Source organism: Leucoraja erinacea, chromosome 10 (genome assembly GCF_028641065.1).
Source record: "Leucoraja erinacea ecotype New England chromosome 10, Leri_hhj_1, whole genome shotgun sequence".
NCBI lineage: Eukaryota > Metazoa > Chordata > Chondrichthyes > Rajiformes > Rajidae > Leucoraja > Leucoraja erinaceus.
This window is the reverse complement of record NC_073386.1, coordinates 48,005,619-48,024,144: the sequence shown is the minus strand read 5'-3', so window position 1 is coordinate 48,024,144 and position 18,526 is coordinate 48,005,619. Positions and strand designations below refer to the sequence as shown.

At 39.4% G+C, this 18,526-nt stretch overlaps 1 protein-coding gene across 1 annotated transcript in view; it reads left to right on the top strand.

The window, feature by feature from the left end:
• Nucleotides 1-18,526, top strand: part of hmcn1 (hemicentin 1) — a 376,776-nt gene that overhangs the window by 234,936 nt on the left and 123,314 nt on the right. Inside the window, 8 exon segments of the mRNA XM_055642165.1 lie at nt 956-1,052; nt 2,917-3,039; nt 5,990-6,151; nt 11,043-11,324; nt 13,214-13,381; nt 15,295-15,408; nt 16,782-16,865; nt 18,059-18,250. Of these exon segments, the coding sequence (XP_055498140.1) occupies nt 956-1,052; nt 2,917-3,039; nt 5,990-6,151; nt 11,043-11,324; nt 13,214-13,381; nt 15,295-15,408; nt 16,782-16,865; nt 18,059-18,250 (1,222 nt within the window).

Here is an 18,526-nt window from a genome sequence, read left to right as displayed (position 1 = left end):
GTTGACAAGTTGGGTCAACATTTTAGTAATAATATTTATGTATTTCAAATGTTTGCATGGAAAATTAACAGTTACTTTAAATATTATCTATTGCTATCAGCTAGTTGCAGTAAATACATTTCAATGTTTCCAATGTTACTTTGAAGGAACCAGGGGTAATTTGCTTGAGCAACACTATGTCTATTAAGTTTTGCATGATACAGTATTTTTAAGCTTTTAGTATTGGATAGATTTTATTTTTGTGGTATAGGAAATATGTTATTAAGCTGGAAAGAGTACAGAGAAGATTTACAAAGATATTGCCAGAAGCTGAGGGCCTGGGCTATAGGGAGAGGTTGGGTAGGAAGACTTTATTCCTTGGAGTGCTGAAGGGTGACGGGTAATCTTATAGAGGTGTATAAGATCACGAGGGGAATAGATAAAGTGTATTTTACCCAGAATAGAGAGATCAAGAACAAGAGGACATGGGTTTAAGGTGAGAGGGAAAAGATTTAATAGGAATCGGATAGGGGCAACACTTGAGGGTGGTGGGTATATGGCATGAGCTGCCAGAGGATGTAATTGAGGCAAATAATATAACAACATTTAAAGATATTTGTACAGGTATGTGGACAAGTGGCTTTAGTGGAAAATGGGGCAAATGCAGGCAGGTGGGACTAGTGTAGATGGGCAGCTTGGTCAGCATGGGCAAGTTGAGCCAAAGGGCTGTTTCTGTGCTCATTTGATGTCCATCATCAAATTGGTGAGAAGTGCTTCTAGTGAATTTAGGCACTGATACTGAATTAGCCAAAAATTTTCCTGAGTTCAGCACCATCACCAGCATTGAAGCAACCAAGAAGCTTGTATCATCTTACAAGGTAATGTGGCATTAATGTGCCTAAATAGAAATATTAACATCACAAGCAAAAATAACAGATTCTAAACATTGTATGTCATTTTCTTTCCTCTCTCGTAGATTGAAGCTGCTCATGTTCTGGATACAGGGCGTTATACATGTGAAGCCACAAACGTGGCTGGTAAAACAGAAAAAAACTACAACTTAAACATTTGGGGTAAGCTGTTTTCCCATTGCCCAAATCCTGAAGATTATTCCAACTTGTAAGTAAATGTCAATGTGCAGATTGCCATTTGTACCTGTGCGTAATGTTTTTGTAATATCAACATTTCTCAGCCAGTGTCTGCAGCGGAGGATTCTTGTGTCGTGTTCTCAAGCCTGCAACCATTGAATCAGAAGAATGCGTGTGGTTTGGCCTGTGAGCAATTACAAGCTGCGGCGAAAAACCCATGCCAGATCACTTGAACTTAGAATGGCAAGGGCCTGGTTAAGCAAAAGGCGATTCTCATCAAGTAAAGTGTGGAGACTGAAATAGACATGCTGCTTCTGGAAGTGGGTAGAGCACCTTGGCCCATGGCACCTCACTTGGTCCAGTGTTACCTTGACATCAGAGGATGTCACTTTCATCTCAACAGTGAAATAAATTGGAGTTGCAAATGTCCATTGCACAAAGGAATGCCAGTATGAGTCTAGAGCTCAGTGACCTGCACTTTCAAACTCAGATTTTATCTTAGACGAGGAAGTAAAAACCAGACCCGATGGGACAGTCTAATTTATGGATCCCAAATGAAATGGGTTAGCAAGCTTTTAATCCAATTCCTAATGACTGTACTTCTACACTACAAAATTGCTGACAGCTTGATATTATTATTCCAGGAGGTCACAAGGATGATTAGCGTGGGAAATGAAAAAAATCAGACGAGTGAAGTACAGGCTTACTCTTCTGAGGTTAAATTTCAAGAACATTGTGGGGATAATGTAACTGGGAATTTTACTCTTGTATCTGACTGTTCAATCTTTCACTCAGGAATTCTTGATCTGGAGAATGGTGCCAAAATGCAAAAAGGCTCCTGTTTTCTGGCATCTTTAGCTTCAATCTAAATTTGTCCTTCTGGTCCAAGAATAAAAGGTCATTCAGATGGGAGTATGTATTGATATTTCAACAACCTTGTCCAGAATAGACTTTTAACTGTTTCATTGTTAAATTATTCCTTCTGTCCCAAGTACAAAAAGTCTTGTTCACACAATAATTGCATTGGTGAAGCATTTGGGATGAACAGATAAATAACTGGATTAAAATGCTACTCAATGCTTAATTTGCAAGTCATCATTGCTACTTTTACCAAATCTCATGTGAACCACCGCAGGGGATTAAAAAGTAGTCAAAAAGCAGTAAAGCATCTAGCAATCTGGTTCTTATTTTTGGATAGCTTTACACAAAGTGAATGTTCTTGAACATATGAGAAAGGTTAAGACACTGTGGTTCGGCAAACAATTGGCCATGTGCCTCCTGAAAATAGAGTTCATCTCAGTTCAGACTAATAAAATCAGAGCACACGTGCCAACCACTTTTGACAAGGATCAGTTGAAGCTACTTTGTTTAATATGGACTGAATTTAATAATTAAATTTGAAGTCATTACCTGTTAAGCTCTTCAATTAATTTCACTTTCTAGGTATTTTATATATCCATATATCGGACTAGAATTATGCACAATTAATGTTAATGCTTGAATATATAATATTTCACTGTACATGCATTTAAATTAAAGATTGAACTATTTGCATTAATGCAGCTGCCAAATTATGTTAACCAACTGGTAGACACAAAATGCTGGAGTAGCTCAGTGGGACAGGCAGCATCTCTGGAGAGAAGGAATAAGTGACGTTTCAGGTCGAGACCCATCTTCAGACTGGAGAATGATGAAGGGTCTCGACCTGAAACATCACCCATTCCTTCTCTCCCGAGATGCTGCCTGCCCGCTGAGTTACTCTCGCATTTTGTGCCTACCTTCGATTTACAGCAGCAGCTGCGGTTCTTTCCTGCACATTATGTTAACCAACTTATATTTTACTGTTTAGTTCCACCCAATATTCAAGGATCAAATGAATTATCCAAGCTGACAGTCATAGAAGGAAACCTAATCAGCTTAGTTTGTGAATCCAGTGGTATTCCACCACCAAGCTTGATGTGGAAGAAGAATGGTGAGTGACTAAAATTGAGTGTAAAATGTAGTTGAAGATGTATATCATTAATACAATATCAGATGCTGTATAACTAGATCACAAGTAAGTGTTCATTGAATTGCATTTGTTTCAACTCCAACTTAACAACATATTATCACCCCACCACAAATCTCAATGGGGTTGGTTTATTGGTTTATTATTATCACATGTACAAAAATGCGGTGAAAAACATTGTCTTTATTCCATCCAGTTAAATCATACAACACATGAGTAAAATCAAGCCATATACAAATCTTAACGTAGGGGGGAAGAGAGAGTGGGGGGGGGGGAGAGGTAGTCTGGGGTGGCTGGTCTTTGTTATGGACTCAGCTATAACCAGAACTCCCTGCAATTTGTTGTGTTCTTGAGCAGAGCTATTCCCAAACCAAGCTATGATTCATCCCGACGGAATGCTTTCTGACATGCATCTGTGGAATTTAGTAAGAGTCGTTGGAGACATGCCAAACTGGAATCATAGGAAGAAGTGGCGGGATGCACTTTCTTGGTGGTAGCTTCAATGTGATTTTCCGGGCATGAATTCTTGGTGATATTAATATCTAAGATCTTGAAGCTAACGACCATCTACACTTCAGCACCATTGCTGCTGACTGGGGGCATGTACATCACCTCGCTTCCTGAAGTCAATAACTTGATCTTCTCCCATTCCTTCTCTCCAGAGATGCTGCCTGTCCCGTCGAGTTATTCCAGCATTTTGTGCCTAACTAGATCCTTCATCTTGCCAACATTGAGGAAGAGGTTGTTGGCATGACACCATATTACTAACCTCTCTATCCTTCCTGTACTCCAATATATCATTGTTTGTGATCTTATCCACTGCCATCTGCAAACCTGGAAATGGAGTTGGAGCAGAATTTGGGCGCACAATCATGAGTGTACCATGAATACAAAAAGAGAACACATTCTTGTAGGGATATTAAGAATTATGGTGGATGATGTTTCATCATCTATCTTCACTAACTTTGGTCTGTGGATCAGGAAGACAAGGTTCCATTTGCTGAGGAGAGTGTCGTTAAGTTTGGAGATGGGTTTTGTTGGGGTTGTGGTATGGAAGGCAGATCTATGATCAATAAATAAGAGTTTGACCTGGGAGTCCTTGTTGTCTGCGTTGAGTGATGAATGAAGGACCAGAGAAAAATGGTACTTCACCCATCCGGTACTTCACCCATATCTAATGATGATTCATATATCTTGGCTCAAGCTCCTGCCCAATTTTTTCTCCAGCTTCCCACAACACTCTCAAATATCAGGCCTGGGAGATTTATCTATCTTCATGCACCTTAGGATGTCTAGCCCCTCTTCAGCTGTAATACAGACTGACCTCAAGATATCTTCTTTAACCATGACAAGTGCCCTAGATTTACCTTTTTCACCACAGTAAAAACAGAGGAGAAATTCGAATTGAGGACCTCGGTCATCTCCTGGGGCACCACACACAGATGACCACTTTTGTTTCTGAGGGTCACTATTCTCTGTCTAGTTGGCTACTTTCCCTTAGTGTACATAAAATCACTTCTAATTCTCTTTAATGTTATCGGCCAGAAGTATCTCCTCGCCCCTTTTTGCCCTCCTGATTTCCTTTTTAATTATGCACTCCAGTCCTGTAGACTCTTCTAGGGATTCACTTGATCCCAGCTCCCTGCACAACTTAATACTTCTTGGTAGCATTGTAATGATATCTTCCCTTGCATTTCAGACTCTGCTAATGAATGAGTATAGATTATGGGAGTGGTAATTAGTCTGATGGACGTTCCTCATTTTGTGGGCTGCCACAGCTGTCTTCTCCCATTGTCATTGCAGTGTTTGTTGGGTCTTTGCAGATGGTACATTTTATCTTCTTTGCACCTTCCCAACCAAACCCACCACCGCAGTGGTTGAAAATTATACTAGCTGCTCCGTCCAGTATTGAGCCATTAATATGCCCACACTGACCAAATCCCACTTTAACATGTAATGCATTTTCCTTTTTGGAAGTGCAGACTGGCTTTAATAATATATGATGGCTTTAACTGATGTTTGGCATAATCAAATTTGGGCCACATGCCGAGCAATAAATCAATGAACAGTACAGTTTGCACGCAGTTGTGAGACCAATGAGCAAACAGTGTGGAGTTAACTTGATGCCTCCTTTGGTAGCTATGGATGTTGGTCAATTGTGCACTAAAGCCTCTGAGGTGTTTTACAGGGATTTAACCAATTTAGCCCCCAAATATTTACCAGCGTCATGTCTCTTTGATAGTAGGTCAACATGCCAATTTACAACGTGGTCCATTAAATTACCTCTGTCAGGTGTCAGCTGCGACTTCAAAGAGGATGATCAAGCTCTACATATATAGAATTGTAAAAATAGAACGCTCCTTTCAAATTGAATAAACATTAATTAAATGTTTCCACATAGCTAATGCTCAATTCTTGTTATTGCAGAAGTTTGACAACTCTGATCTTTTCCATTTTACCTAATTGGAATGCCGGGCCTAAATGCTTGAAACACTCAACAGATCAGACAGCATCTGTGGAAAGAGACACAGTTAATATTTTATTTCGAAGATTCTATGTCTCAGTTCTGATGAATGGTCCTAAACCTGAAAAGTTAACCAATTCTCTTTCCGTAGATGATACCGGACCAGCAGAGATTTTCCTGCATTTTTTGCTTTATAATTGTTTAAAGTAATACTTTTTCCCAACCTTATTCTTTAATTGCACAATTCCAGTTCGCCTACTCTTCCTATATATTAATGATCTGCTGATGGGAAGGACACTCTCTGCAATTCTGCAACTCTAATTTCTTTAATATAACTAATAGAATGTAGTAAAGCTGTGCAGAAGCATGGCTTGGTTAGTCATTCAGCAATTTCTTGCCACAGTGTTTATCATAGAACCTATTTTATTATTTTTTTATTTTTACCTGTAGGTTCCCCGTTACTGAATGATCTAAATGGAGAGGTCCGTGTTGTCTCAGGTGGGCGACAGTTGCAGGTCTCCAATGCTAAACCATCAGACAGTGCATCCTACACTTGTGTGGCCACCAATATTGTTGGAACTACAATGAAAGAATACACGCTGGAAGTCTATGGTATGCAGTGATCTTTTCCTTGAAAGAATTTTTGGATATAATTCAACTTTTTCCAATTACTAAAGTTCTAACAGTTAATATACGGGGATATTATTGCCATTATCCTTAATGTTTACTCGTGTTTTGTAAAACAGCAAACTAAACTGATGTATTTGAATAATAGTGGAAAAAGTAGAGGGAAATAGAATTTTATCTTGATTTAAGACCACCCTCTATTTACATTCAAAACTCAATAAATTAGAAAACTGTACGTTTATGGACTATTGAAATATGAGTCTTTGCTTCCCACTAACATTTATTCAATCTTTTATTGATAAATATCTAAGATTACCATTGTGTCGGAAAAATGGATAGGGAATGATTCCAAATGATTCAACCAAGAACTTATCTGCATTAAATGCAAACATCTGTATTAAACATTAAGAATCATTTGGCAGTGAACAGCTAGTTTAAACAATTTATTACCCGGTTTACTACTTTGGCCACAATTGACTATTTGTTGAACATACCTCTCATCGACTGAACAAGATTATTTTCAAAAGTTTTGAATGTTGGAAATTGCACTACATCGATATTTAATTCCAAGTAGGATAGATATATTTTTATATAGGTTATAGAAACATAGAAAATAGGTGCAGGAGTAGGCCATTCGGCCCTTCGAGCCTGCACCGCCATTCAATATGATCATGGCTGATCATCCAACTCAGTATCCTGTACCTGCCTTCTCTCCATACCCCCTGATCCCTTTAGCCACAAGGGCCACATCTAACTCCCTCTTAAATATAGCCAATGAACTGGCCTCAACTACCTTCTGCGGGAGAGAATTCCAGAGATTCACCACTCTCTGTGTGAAAAAAGTTTTCCTCATCTCGGTCCTAAAAGATTTCCCCTTTATCCTTAAACTGTGATCTCTTGTTCTGGACTTCCCCAACATCGGGAACAATCTTCCTGCATCTAGACTGTCGAACCCCTTAAGAATTTTGTAAGTTTCTATAAGATCCCCCCTCAATCTTCTAAATTCTAGCGAGTACAATCCGAGTCTATCCAGTCTTTCTTCATATGAAAGTCCTGACATCCCAGGAATCAGTCTGGTGAACCTTCTCTGTACTCCCTCTATGGCAAGAATGTCTTTCCGCAGATGAGGAGACCAAAACTGTACGCAATACTCCAGGTGTGGTCTCACCAAGACCCTTCTCACCAAGACCCTATGTTATATTTAGATGTAGAACCTTACCATAGAAAATATATAAATTATGATATGTTATTACAATATAGATATGGGGGTGGTGCAGAGGTTAAGTTACTGGACAAGTAATCTTTGACCAACAATCCATAAATCTGTGTTCAAATCCCGCTGTGGGTCTTACATTCTTGTGGTCTTGTCAGTCCTGCTCATGACTCTTGCTTTGCGGATTAAAATCAAGAATCTGTGAGACATTGTCGGTTCAAATCCTTCTTCATAGTCAGTTTCCAGCCCAGAGGTGGTGCAGGGCAGTTTAAAAAAAAAAAAGGCCATTTGATTAGCTCAACAAGGTGGGAAAGTGCAGCAGAGTGGCTAGTGTTAGGGTGGGGAGCTTTGTTGAAGGTGAATGCTGTGGATTTGACCTGTGAGGCAGACAAGGGAGCTGTAGATTAAATAGGGTGAGGCCATTTCTTTTCTCTTCAAGTTCCCCCAGTGTAAGTGTAGTAAAGATGTCAGGGGTGTGGTACTTTACTCCTGTGGCATGTGGAAAGTCAGGGAGACATCTAGTGTCCCTGAGGACCACATCTGTAGGAGATGCATCCAGCTGCAGCTCATGATTGACTACATGAGGGAGCTGGAGCTGCAGCTGGACGATGTCAAGACCATTTGGGAGTATGAGACTCAACAAGACGACTTTGAAGTTGGTACGACTGGGGGGGGAGGGATCGGCAAGGGTTACTTGAAGTTTGAGAAATCAATATTCATAGATGAGTCTCATTGTCTGTATTCATTCTCTCCTAATACACAGCTAACAATGGCCTGTTTCCTTTATCATCATTACATTTTTGCAAAACTTTCATTCATTTGTTCAATATCTCTCAACATCACTATCTATATCTCTCATTTCCCTTATTCCTGACTCTCATTCTGAAGAAGGGTCTCAACCCAAAACGTCACCTATTCTTTTTCTCCAGAGATGCTGTCTGACCCGCTGAGTTACTCCAGCTTTTAGTGTCTTATCTTCGGTCGAAACCAGCATCTGCATTTCCTTCCTACACACCTTTGCAGGGATATTCACTAGTGTCACTTGGGAGGTTTCAAACTACAATGGCAGGGAGGTGGGAACCTGAGCAGAAGATCAGCAAAAGGACAGAAGGGAAAGCAGAGATTAGGACCAGGATGTCTCGGGAAAAACACAGGGGGAGGTTACGGAATAAGGTGAAACTGATTGGCTGAAGTATGTTCATTTAAATGCAAGGAATTTCAGGAAGTCATGTTGCAGCTTTGTCTGACTTTGATTAGGTTACTTTGGTAGTATTATGTGCAGTTCAGGCCACCCCATTACAGGAAAGAAGTGGAGGCTTGGGAGAGAGTGCAGAAGATATTTACCAGAATGCAGCCCAGTTTAGACGATATTAGCTATAATGAGAGTTTGAACAAACTTGGAGTGTTTGCTCAGGAGTGATGGAGACTGAGAGGAGACCTTGCAGACATATAAAATATTATGAGAGTCATAGATAGGGTAGAACATATAGAACATAGGTCAGAACATTTTTCCCAGGGTTGAAATGTCAAAGACTAAAGGACATAGCTTGAAGTTGAAAGGGGCCTAATCTAAAGGAGATGTGCCCTGCCTATGATGGAGGTGCAGGTAGATCCGATAGTGGCATTTAATCGGTACATGGCTACACAGGGAATGGAGAGATATGGATCACATTTGGGCGAAGGAGATTAGTTTACCCTGGCATTATGTTCAGCATGGACAGCATTAGCCGAAGGGCCTGTTCTTGTGTTGTACTGATCTATGGAGGGAAACATCATCTACACAAGTAACCCTGTCAAGCCTCGTAAGAAATTTGTACGTTTCAATATGATCTCCTCTCATTCTCCTAACTTAAGAATGTAGGCCCAGATTGTTTAATTTCCCCTGAAATAAAAATTCCTCATTCCAGGAATCTTACCTATACTCAATCTAAGGTATGTCCTTCCTTGGGAAGGGAGACTGGACCTAATCGCATTATTTTAAGAACCAATGGGTGATTGGTGCATGAAATGTTATGCCCAAATGCTCAAATAGTAAAAAGCCAGCATGCTGTAGTCTTTCTAATTGTTTACTGTAATTCATCTCAACTTTCACCACTTAAGGATACCCAGGTCACTCTGAACACGAACACCTTTCAATCTCTCCCCATTCAAACAAAACTCTGCCTTCCATTTATTCTAAGTTAACAACTAAACATTTTTTTCATCTTATATCCTTGTCTGCTTATTTGATTAACCTGTCTATATCTACCCAAATTCCCTCTGCATCCTCCATATACTGACATCCAGCTTCTTATTATCAACAAGCCCAGATAATCCAAATCATTGATAATAAATGGTGAACAGCTGGAAACCCCCATCAGGCATGGCCCATTCATTCTCTCCAGTTTATCGATTAGACATTTTTTTATTCCTTGCCAGAGCATTGCCCCAAATACCATATGCTCTAGTTCAATATTTTTTTTTAATGTGTTCGAACATTCACAAGTTCCAATCAATATTTCTTGGCTTATTAATATGGTGTCATTGATAACATTTCACAAATAATGTTTTAACACTTTGCAAGAAAGTTAAGGATAAGTGTCAGTTGGGAATGATCTCTTCCAATTGTTGTTGAGTATGGCCTGTCATTGTATTCACGATTTGAAAACAAATTATAACATTTGTCATTCACATGATGGAATTTAAATAATCTGTGTGAATCAACAACATAACCACAAAGTATGAATGGATGAGTACATGGTGATTGCATTAGCTCTCACATTGTTTTCTATTTGCTTTATTTATTTCTATTTAATGGTATTTTCCAAACTAAGTACAACTGGGTGACAGTTTATAATATTAAGTACTTATATTATAAATGTTGGTTTGAATAAAATGAACAATTTAATGTTTGTATGCACAATTAATATTTGTCAAATTAGATGCCGTATCAGTTCTATTCTCACTGGTAATCAGAATAATGCTTCTTTAAGCAGGCGTTTGGGAAAAGTGATGACACGGGGCAAATCTGCAGAATTAAATAAAGGATTATAAAACTATAAAGCTTTGTGACTACTTAGTATTTTAAAAATATGTAGTAAGTTATTCAAAATGGGTTGCACAGTTTAGAGTTAATCAGTTTATTGACAGTAACTTGTTTGTTTAATGGACAATAGACAATAGGTACAGGAGTAAGCCATTCGGCCCTTCAAGCCATTCAATGTGATCATGGCTGATCATCCCCAATCAGTACCCCATTCCTGTCTTCTCCCTATATTCTCTGACTCCGCTACCTATCTAGCTCTCTCTTGAAAGTATCCAAAGAATCGGTCTCCACCGCCATCTGAGGCAGAAAATTCCCACACTCACAACTTTCTGTGTGAAAAAGTGTTACCTCATCTCCATTCTAAATGGCTTACCCCTTATATTTAAAGCTAACAGATGCCTGAAGTAGGGCACACTGCAGAGGGATTAGCTCTCAATGTGATAAAAATTGTTTATCTTAGCCGTCATAGTATTGTACTTGTATATTCTGCAGGGTGTTCAGTCTCTTCCCCTTTGAAAGACAACAATTTTCTCACAATGAATTAAAACATTAAAGTACTAATGCTGCAGACAGACAGCTGTGTAGGTACAACTATAACATGTTTTCTCTTTCGTATTAAAAGTCTTTTTGCTTGACAGTCCGGCCAACCATCAGCAACAGCGGGAGGCACCCAACAGAAGTCATTATTATTCAAGGGAATGACGCTACCTTAGAATGTGAGGCTCAAGGAATTCCTCGGCCAGCACTGACATGGATGAAAGATGACCATCCCCTTGTGCATGACAGAAACGTGAACATTTTAAATGGTGGACAGCTACTCCAGATTAAGAATACGCAGGTTTATGACACTGGGCGGTATACGTGTGTGGCTGTGAATGTAGCAGGGCAAGTCGATAAGAAATATGATCTCAACATACATGGTAAGTAATAATGCAATTAATGTCTGAAGAAAAGTCGCGACCTGAAGAGTCACCCATTCCTTCTCTCCAGAGATGCTGCCTGTCCCACTGAGTTATGTGTATATCTTCGGTATAGGCCTACACAATACAATTAATTTATTGGCTAAACTAGAATAATCCTGTGATCTGTGTACATGATGCACCAATTTTTGTTACAGGTTTCAGTAGAAGGGAAATAAATCAATTCCCATCAAGGATAAGATTACATAGAAACATAGAAAATAGGCGCAGGAGTGGGCCATTTGGCCCTTTGAGCCAGCACCGCCATTCATTGTGATCATGGCTGATCATCCACAATCAGTAACCCGTGCCTGCCTTCTCCCCCATATCTCTTGATTCTGCTAGCCCCTAGAGCTCTATCTAACTCTCTTTTTAATTCATCCAGTGAATTGGCCTCTACAGCCTTCTGTGGCAGAATTCCACAAATTCACAACACTCTGGGTGAAAACGTTTTTTCTCGTCTTAGTTTTAAATGGCCTCGGACATAAATTTCAGACATTTTCCTGCTGCGTTACCTATGATATTTGTCAGCATAGATCCTTTAATTACTACTTTTTTCTCACAAAATGTTGTAGTTTGATATTTCAAGTGCTATAGTCAGTCCTCGGGTTCAGCTGATTAACTTCCTGCATGTGTCGACTGCAGGAGAGAGTGTGCAAGGTTTAATGGGCCAGCTAACAATTTTCATCACAGGTTGGTATTTATATTTACATGTGGAAAAAGTGGGCAAGATTTAAAAAAATCACCAGATGGGATGTGATCACCTTATTTAAAATTCCAATCTTGTACCTGCTGTCGACAAAGAGAAACTGAGTGGAGTTCAAGCAATGGGGAGAAAATGAGAAGTACTCACCTTGGACACCACATAGCTATTAGTTTTTTGCAGCATCATACAGAATATGAATGCATTTTAATGAGGTCTAAAGGAAACCGGAATGGGGAGCATTTAATGATAATCTGAAGATTGGCAACACATACGTAAGGCTGGTGTTCATCAACTATAGCTTGGTTCAACACTATCATCTCTTCCAAACTCATCACAAGATCCAAGTCTGAGTCTATGTGTTTGTGATGCTGCTGCAAGCAAGATTTGTCATTGTACCTCTACCTCATCATACTTGTGCAAATTACAATAAACTTTTCTTATCTTGATATCTTAGGAACAATAAATTATCTATCCGCAGCACTATAACCCTGATCACCTGTAAATATTGATTATTGGTTCATAAGAATTATAAGATGTAGGAACAGAAATAGGCCATTCAGCCCATCGAGTCTGCTCCGCCATTCGATCATGGCTGATCTACCTTTCCCTCTCAACCCCATTCTCCTGCCATCTCTCCGTAATCTTTGACACCCTTTCTAATCAGGAATCAATCTCTGCTTTAAAAATACCCAATGACTTGGCCTCCACTGCCCTCCGAGGCAATGAATTCCACAGATTCACCCCTCTCTGACTAAAAAATTCCTCCTCGTCTCCATTCTCAAGGCACGTCCTTTTATTCTGAGGCTGTTACCTCTGGTTCTAGACCCACGCACTACTAGAAACATGCTCTCTTGACATCCACTCTATCTAGGCCTTTCATTATTGGGCAGCCTTCAATGAGATTCCTCCTGATCTTTCTAAAGGATCCTTCCTGCAAGTACAGGCCCAGAGCCATCAAGCATTCTCTTAATTCCAACTTGGTTTTAAAGGTACTTAAAGAGTAAAAAGCATTCACTATTGATCTGCAATATGTTTTTCCTCGGGAGATGTTTATATGGATATAATTTTGTTTTTGTTATTTGTAATAACTTCTTTGTTCCAAATATATAATTTTACCACCTGGTATTCACAATTTCTCTCATAGTGCCACCAAGTATTAGTGGAACCAGTGGATTTCCAGAGAATGTCAGTGTTGTGGTTAAAAATCCTGTTGCATTGACTTGCGAAGCCTCAGGTATCCCTCTTCCATCAATCACATGGCTAAAGGATGGACAGCCAATCAGTCAAAGCAATGCTTTGAGAATCCTCTCGGGTAAGCATTGGATCACTATATTATACTATGTGTGTTATAAAAGACGAGGGATCAAGGCTAATTTCCAAGCGTGGCAACAATTCATCAGCTTTTTCACATGGACTATAAGATATTCAGAAAACGTGTCATTACTTTTCCATGTTGCTAGTTACTCTGTTCCTCTGGTGTGAACATGGGGTTTATGTTGTGAATAATTGAGTGAAGTTTACACAAATCTCAGCTCTGGACAGGTCTTTCACTGGACAGCGTATTTTCTCAGTTTACTATTATGTTCACTATTCATCTGATTCATCTGATTTATATTTAACCCATGCTTCAGTGAATCTCTCCCACAATCTCTCCCAGATTCACTGCAGCACGGATTAAATATAAAATGACCACCGAGATTTGAGATATTTCCATGGAGAAACTAAGGTGCACGAGTAATTAGTCAACAACAAAGTCAAATTCCAGATATTCTTATTAACTTAAGCCAATAGCTGACAGTTGTGGAAATGTTTGATGTTCCACATACATTGTAAATGATTCTTTGGGATAAACATGTAAAGCAAATCTATTTAGGACTTTGTTTTTGCTGTGATGTGGTTTAATTGCATGTTGGAATTAACTAATTACACTGATGCACGGAAGAAGGTACAAAAATATCAGAGTGCCAGAAATATCAGAGAACTAAGCCTCCTACAAGAACCGTGAACTTGGGAAAATTCTATTGGTCATAAATGAAAGCTACGGAGGTTGGTGAGACCAAAAGGTCACAGATCCCAATGATTTGTGAACTGCATTGCAAAGTTTGAAAATTATGGCTATAGAGATCATGAATCCTTTGGTTATCAATGTGTTGGAGCTTTCTTAGAATATGACCAGTAGAATAGACAAGAGGAAACCAATCGACATGGTAGATTTGTATTTTGAGAAGGTTTTTTAAAAGGTTCCATACAAGCCGTTGTTGAACAAGGATATAGCAACAGAGTTGGAGATCAAAACACTAACATAGATTGAGAATTGGTTATTGGGCAGAAAGCAAGTATTTGGAATAAATCCTTTTTAGTTGACCAACTGTAACTAGCAGGATACCACAGAAATCTGTGCCTGGGCGTCAGGTATTCACAATCTGCATCAGTGATTAGGCTACGGGGATCAAATGTCATATTTCCAAATTTTGGAATAATTCAACACTAGGTGGGGTTATGAATGGGAAGGAGGATATAACGAGACTTTGTGCGATATAAATGGGCAAGAAATTTAGCAGGAATAATATGGAAAAATGCGAAGTTATCTGTTTAGGTGCACAAAACAGAAAAGTAGAGTATATTTTAAATGGCATGAGACCGAGTAATGATAAACTGTCGTTGTCCATGGGTTTCTCAAAGCCAGCAAGTGATGAGGATGCAAACAGAAATGTTGGCCTTTAATTGGGGAGAATCTGTCTGCATGAATTAAGATGTTTTACTGTAATTACATAGACATTTGCGAGAACTGTGGACATCTTGATTGTAATCAAGTATATTATTTTCGCTGGCTGGATAGCACGCAACAAAAAGGCTTTTCACTGTACCTCAGTACACGTGACAATAATAAACTAAACTGAACTGAAACACACCTGGAGTATGTTGGTTTCGTATCTGAAAAAGCATATATTTGCCTTTGACGGAGTGCAGTGAAAGTTCACTTGACAGTATTGCACGAGAAAGCTCAGCCTTGACCTTGAAGAACAGTGGAGCAGGCTTGAAGGGGCAAATGGGCTAGTCCTCCTGTTTATTTCTTTCCTATGTTCTTGCTTCCAACTAAAGGTTTAGTCAGTATTTTGGAGGACTCCAATTCAACTTTGTGGGAATATCTATAAGCATCAAGCAGGAACCTAGGTATTTTTCAGTTTTCAATTGTGTGACATTTGACGTCCTATTAACCCACAGGAGGTCGTATACTACGCCTGATGCATGCAGCAGAGGAGGATTCTGGGATGTACTCGTGTGTGGTGACAAATGCTGCAGGGGAAGAGATCAAAGGCTTTGACCTTGATGTCTTAGGTATGTAATGTTCAGGAATAATCCAATAAATCACTTTGCATCATTGGATCTAACTCCAGACCACATTGTCAAACTCATTGGTGACAATAAAAATCCAAACAAGAAACTGGAGTATCCAGAAGAAACCCACACGGTCACTAGAAGAACGTGTCAATTCCACACAGACGGCTCCCAAGGTCAGGATCCAATTCGGGTCTCTGCCGCTGTGAGGCAGCAGGGACCATCAGCTGCACCACTGTGCCGTGTTGCATAAATTTGCCTGTAAAGCTGCAGCAAGTAAGGATTTCATTGTTCTGGTCCCAGTACATGTGGCAATTAAACCCTCTTGACCACTTAATCAACAAGTTTGAAATCTGCATTGAAATCATGGAATTTACAGACCCTGCACAAGATGCAAGAGACAATCTCTTTAGCGTAGTCAGGAATTCCAGGGCAACTGAGCCTTGCCACCGGACTCCCACTACTAATGCTCACAGACTCAGCCCTCTGAGTCTCTCAATAAATTGCACATAATATAGCACCTTAAAATGTTTTAAGACTGCCGGCAACTCATTTGCAATGTAGATACATTCGCTATTCATTTTCCTTAATCCTCTTAGTTTTCCACAACCTTCTCTAGGGTAAATACAGGGAAGAAAAATAATTATTTAAGACCTCACCCATCTTCTGTTCCTTAACTTATAGACAACCACATTGATTCTTAATGGGACCTTTTCTATCCCTGGTTAAACTTTTGCTGTTAATATTCTTGTAGAATCTCTTAGGATTCTCCTTTACCTTATCTGCCAAAGCTATCTCATGTCCACTCTTTTCCCTCCTTATTTTCCTGTTACATGCTATTATACGCCTCAAGGAATTCACTTAATCCAAGCTGCTGATACCTGACACACTCCTCCGCCTCCTTCCTGACTAGGGTCACTACATCCCTTGTCAACTGGGCTTCCCTAATCTTGTCATCCTTGTGCTAAGCTCTATCAGAAGCATGCTCACTCTGAATCTCCCCATCTCACTTTTAAAAGCCTCCCACTTACTAAATCTCCCTTTACCTGCAAACAGCCGCTCCCAAACAGGTTTCCAAGTTCCGCCTTAATGCCTTTAAAATTTGCTTTGCCCCAATATAGAACTTCAGCGTGTGGACCAGTTAGCCTTTTTCATAACTCTTTTAAAATAATTATGACCACTGGTCTCAATGTGCTCCCCCTTTGAGAGGAACACCTAGATTACACTGAATGGCAGAGAAGGTTCGAAAGGCTTACTCCTGCTCTGTTGTTCGATATTTCTACTGGTCCTAGTGTCTAATGAAAACGTATCAAGTGTTTCTGTATCAAGTGATTGCTCTATAATATGTAATTCTATTGTTCTTGTGTTAATAGTACCACCCAGCATAATTAATGATAAGATGGAAGATGTAAAAATAAAGGAGAATCGCAGTATCACTCTCACTTGTGAGGTTTCAGGTAAGAACACAAACAATTCTGAGCTGACGTACATGTTAACTCACCTGCCCCAGAGTAGGGTTGGTATCAGCTGTTGAGGATGTTACATAAAAGGATTCAATTAGTGGTTGAAAACACATTTAAAATCATCAGAAAGATATGCTGTGGGCAGTGTCTTGTAGACTTCAACCATGGCCATGACATTATTGTAACACCATTGCCATGATGTTCGTCTATACATTGCTGCTTGTTAGACATCAACAGTGATTGATTTCTGCCCTGGGAGGGAGAGACTTGCTGATTTAGCAAGGAGGGTAGAAATGGCCATTTGAATATAGCATCGGTTCATGAATACACGGTGATCACATTCAGCCAGAGAATGTGACAGGAGGCATGAAGTGATAAATGGAAAGCACACTAGTGAAAAATGAGAATGTAAAGACCAACCTACTTCTATAATGTTTCAAATACTCGTGTTTTTATCTTCATTAATATGTGCAGTCCAGCAGAGTAAAAGGAGCCTGTATTCATGAATTTATGATATTTGTGCCCTGTCTGAGAAGCAACAAATTTCAACTGTAGATACATATGTAACATTATTCTAAAGGCTGCAGTGTATCAGTATTGGACAATGATTCAGCCAGCTACAGAACAAAGGCAGCAATATAGTCCACATGGACACAATCCAGGCAGTGATGAATAGCAAACACGATGGAATATAATTTAATTTGAGAACATGCTGGTTAGAATTCTTCATGCACAGATTTTGTTTCCGTGCAACCTTAGGGCATAATATTTCCAAGTATAAGTGATTCACATAAACACAATACATTAGTCATCATGCTGGCGACATCTTTTAAAATTGTGTATACGTGCTGTAAAGAGGCACTTGGAGAAATCCTGCTCCCATGTGCACCCCAATGTAAATTACAAGTGCCAGTGATATTCCAATAGATGGTTCTAGTTCACTTATTTATACAGTAGAAGCATGTAAATAGATTTTTAAAAAATTCTAATGACATAGAGTTCTTTCTCATTGAGCCTATCCTTCCAACTTTCCACAAGAGTACCCCCATGTATTGTTAAACCAAGACACAAAGATTTTTTAGTAAATGTTTCTTTAGCTGTGCTACTCTATTTGTTCAAAAAATTACACAATGACAATTACATGTAATACTAATTTATTTACGGAGGGTTTTATTCTGTGTGAAAAGGCAATCCAGTTCCACAAATAAGATGGCTGAAGGATGGTGAACTTTTGACTGACGACCTGCAGCATCAGATCCTATCCAGTGGGCGTTTTCTACAGATTGGAATGGCACGTGTGTCTGACACCGGGCGATACACTTGCATTGCTTCTAACACAGCGGGGGACAAGAACAAGAATTTCAATCTAAATGTGCTAGGTTGGTCTTCCTGACATCTTAAACATACTCGGCTGGATAAAACATTTCTAATATAGTAGGCATCTATAAATCTGAGTCCCTAAGAGTGAACATTTTTAATTAAAAGGGAGTCTTGTCAGCAGTCATTGGACACTGGGATTTAAGCAGCTGTGACATCTCCAGCTCATTGATTTTGGAAATGTACCAGAAGATGGTGATAAGCAGGTGTTGTCAAGACACCTGAACTTTGACATTTTCATTTCAAAAGAGCAAAGTAGCTACCGGTATGTACCCCAT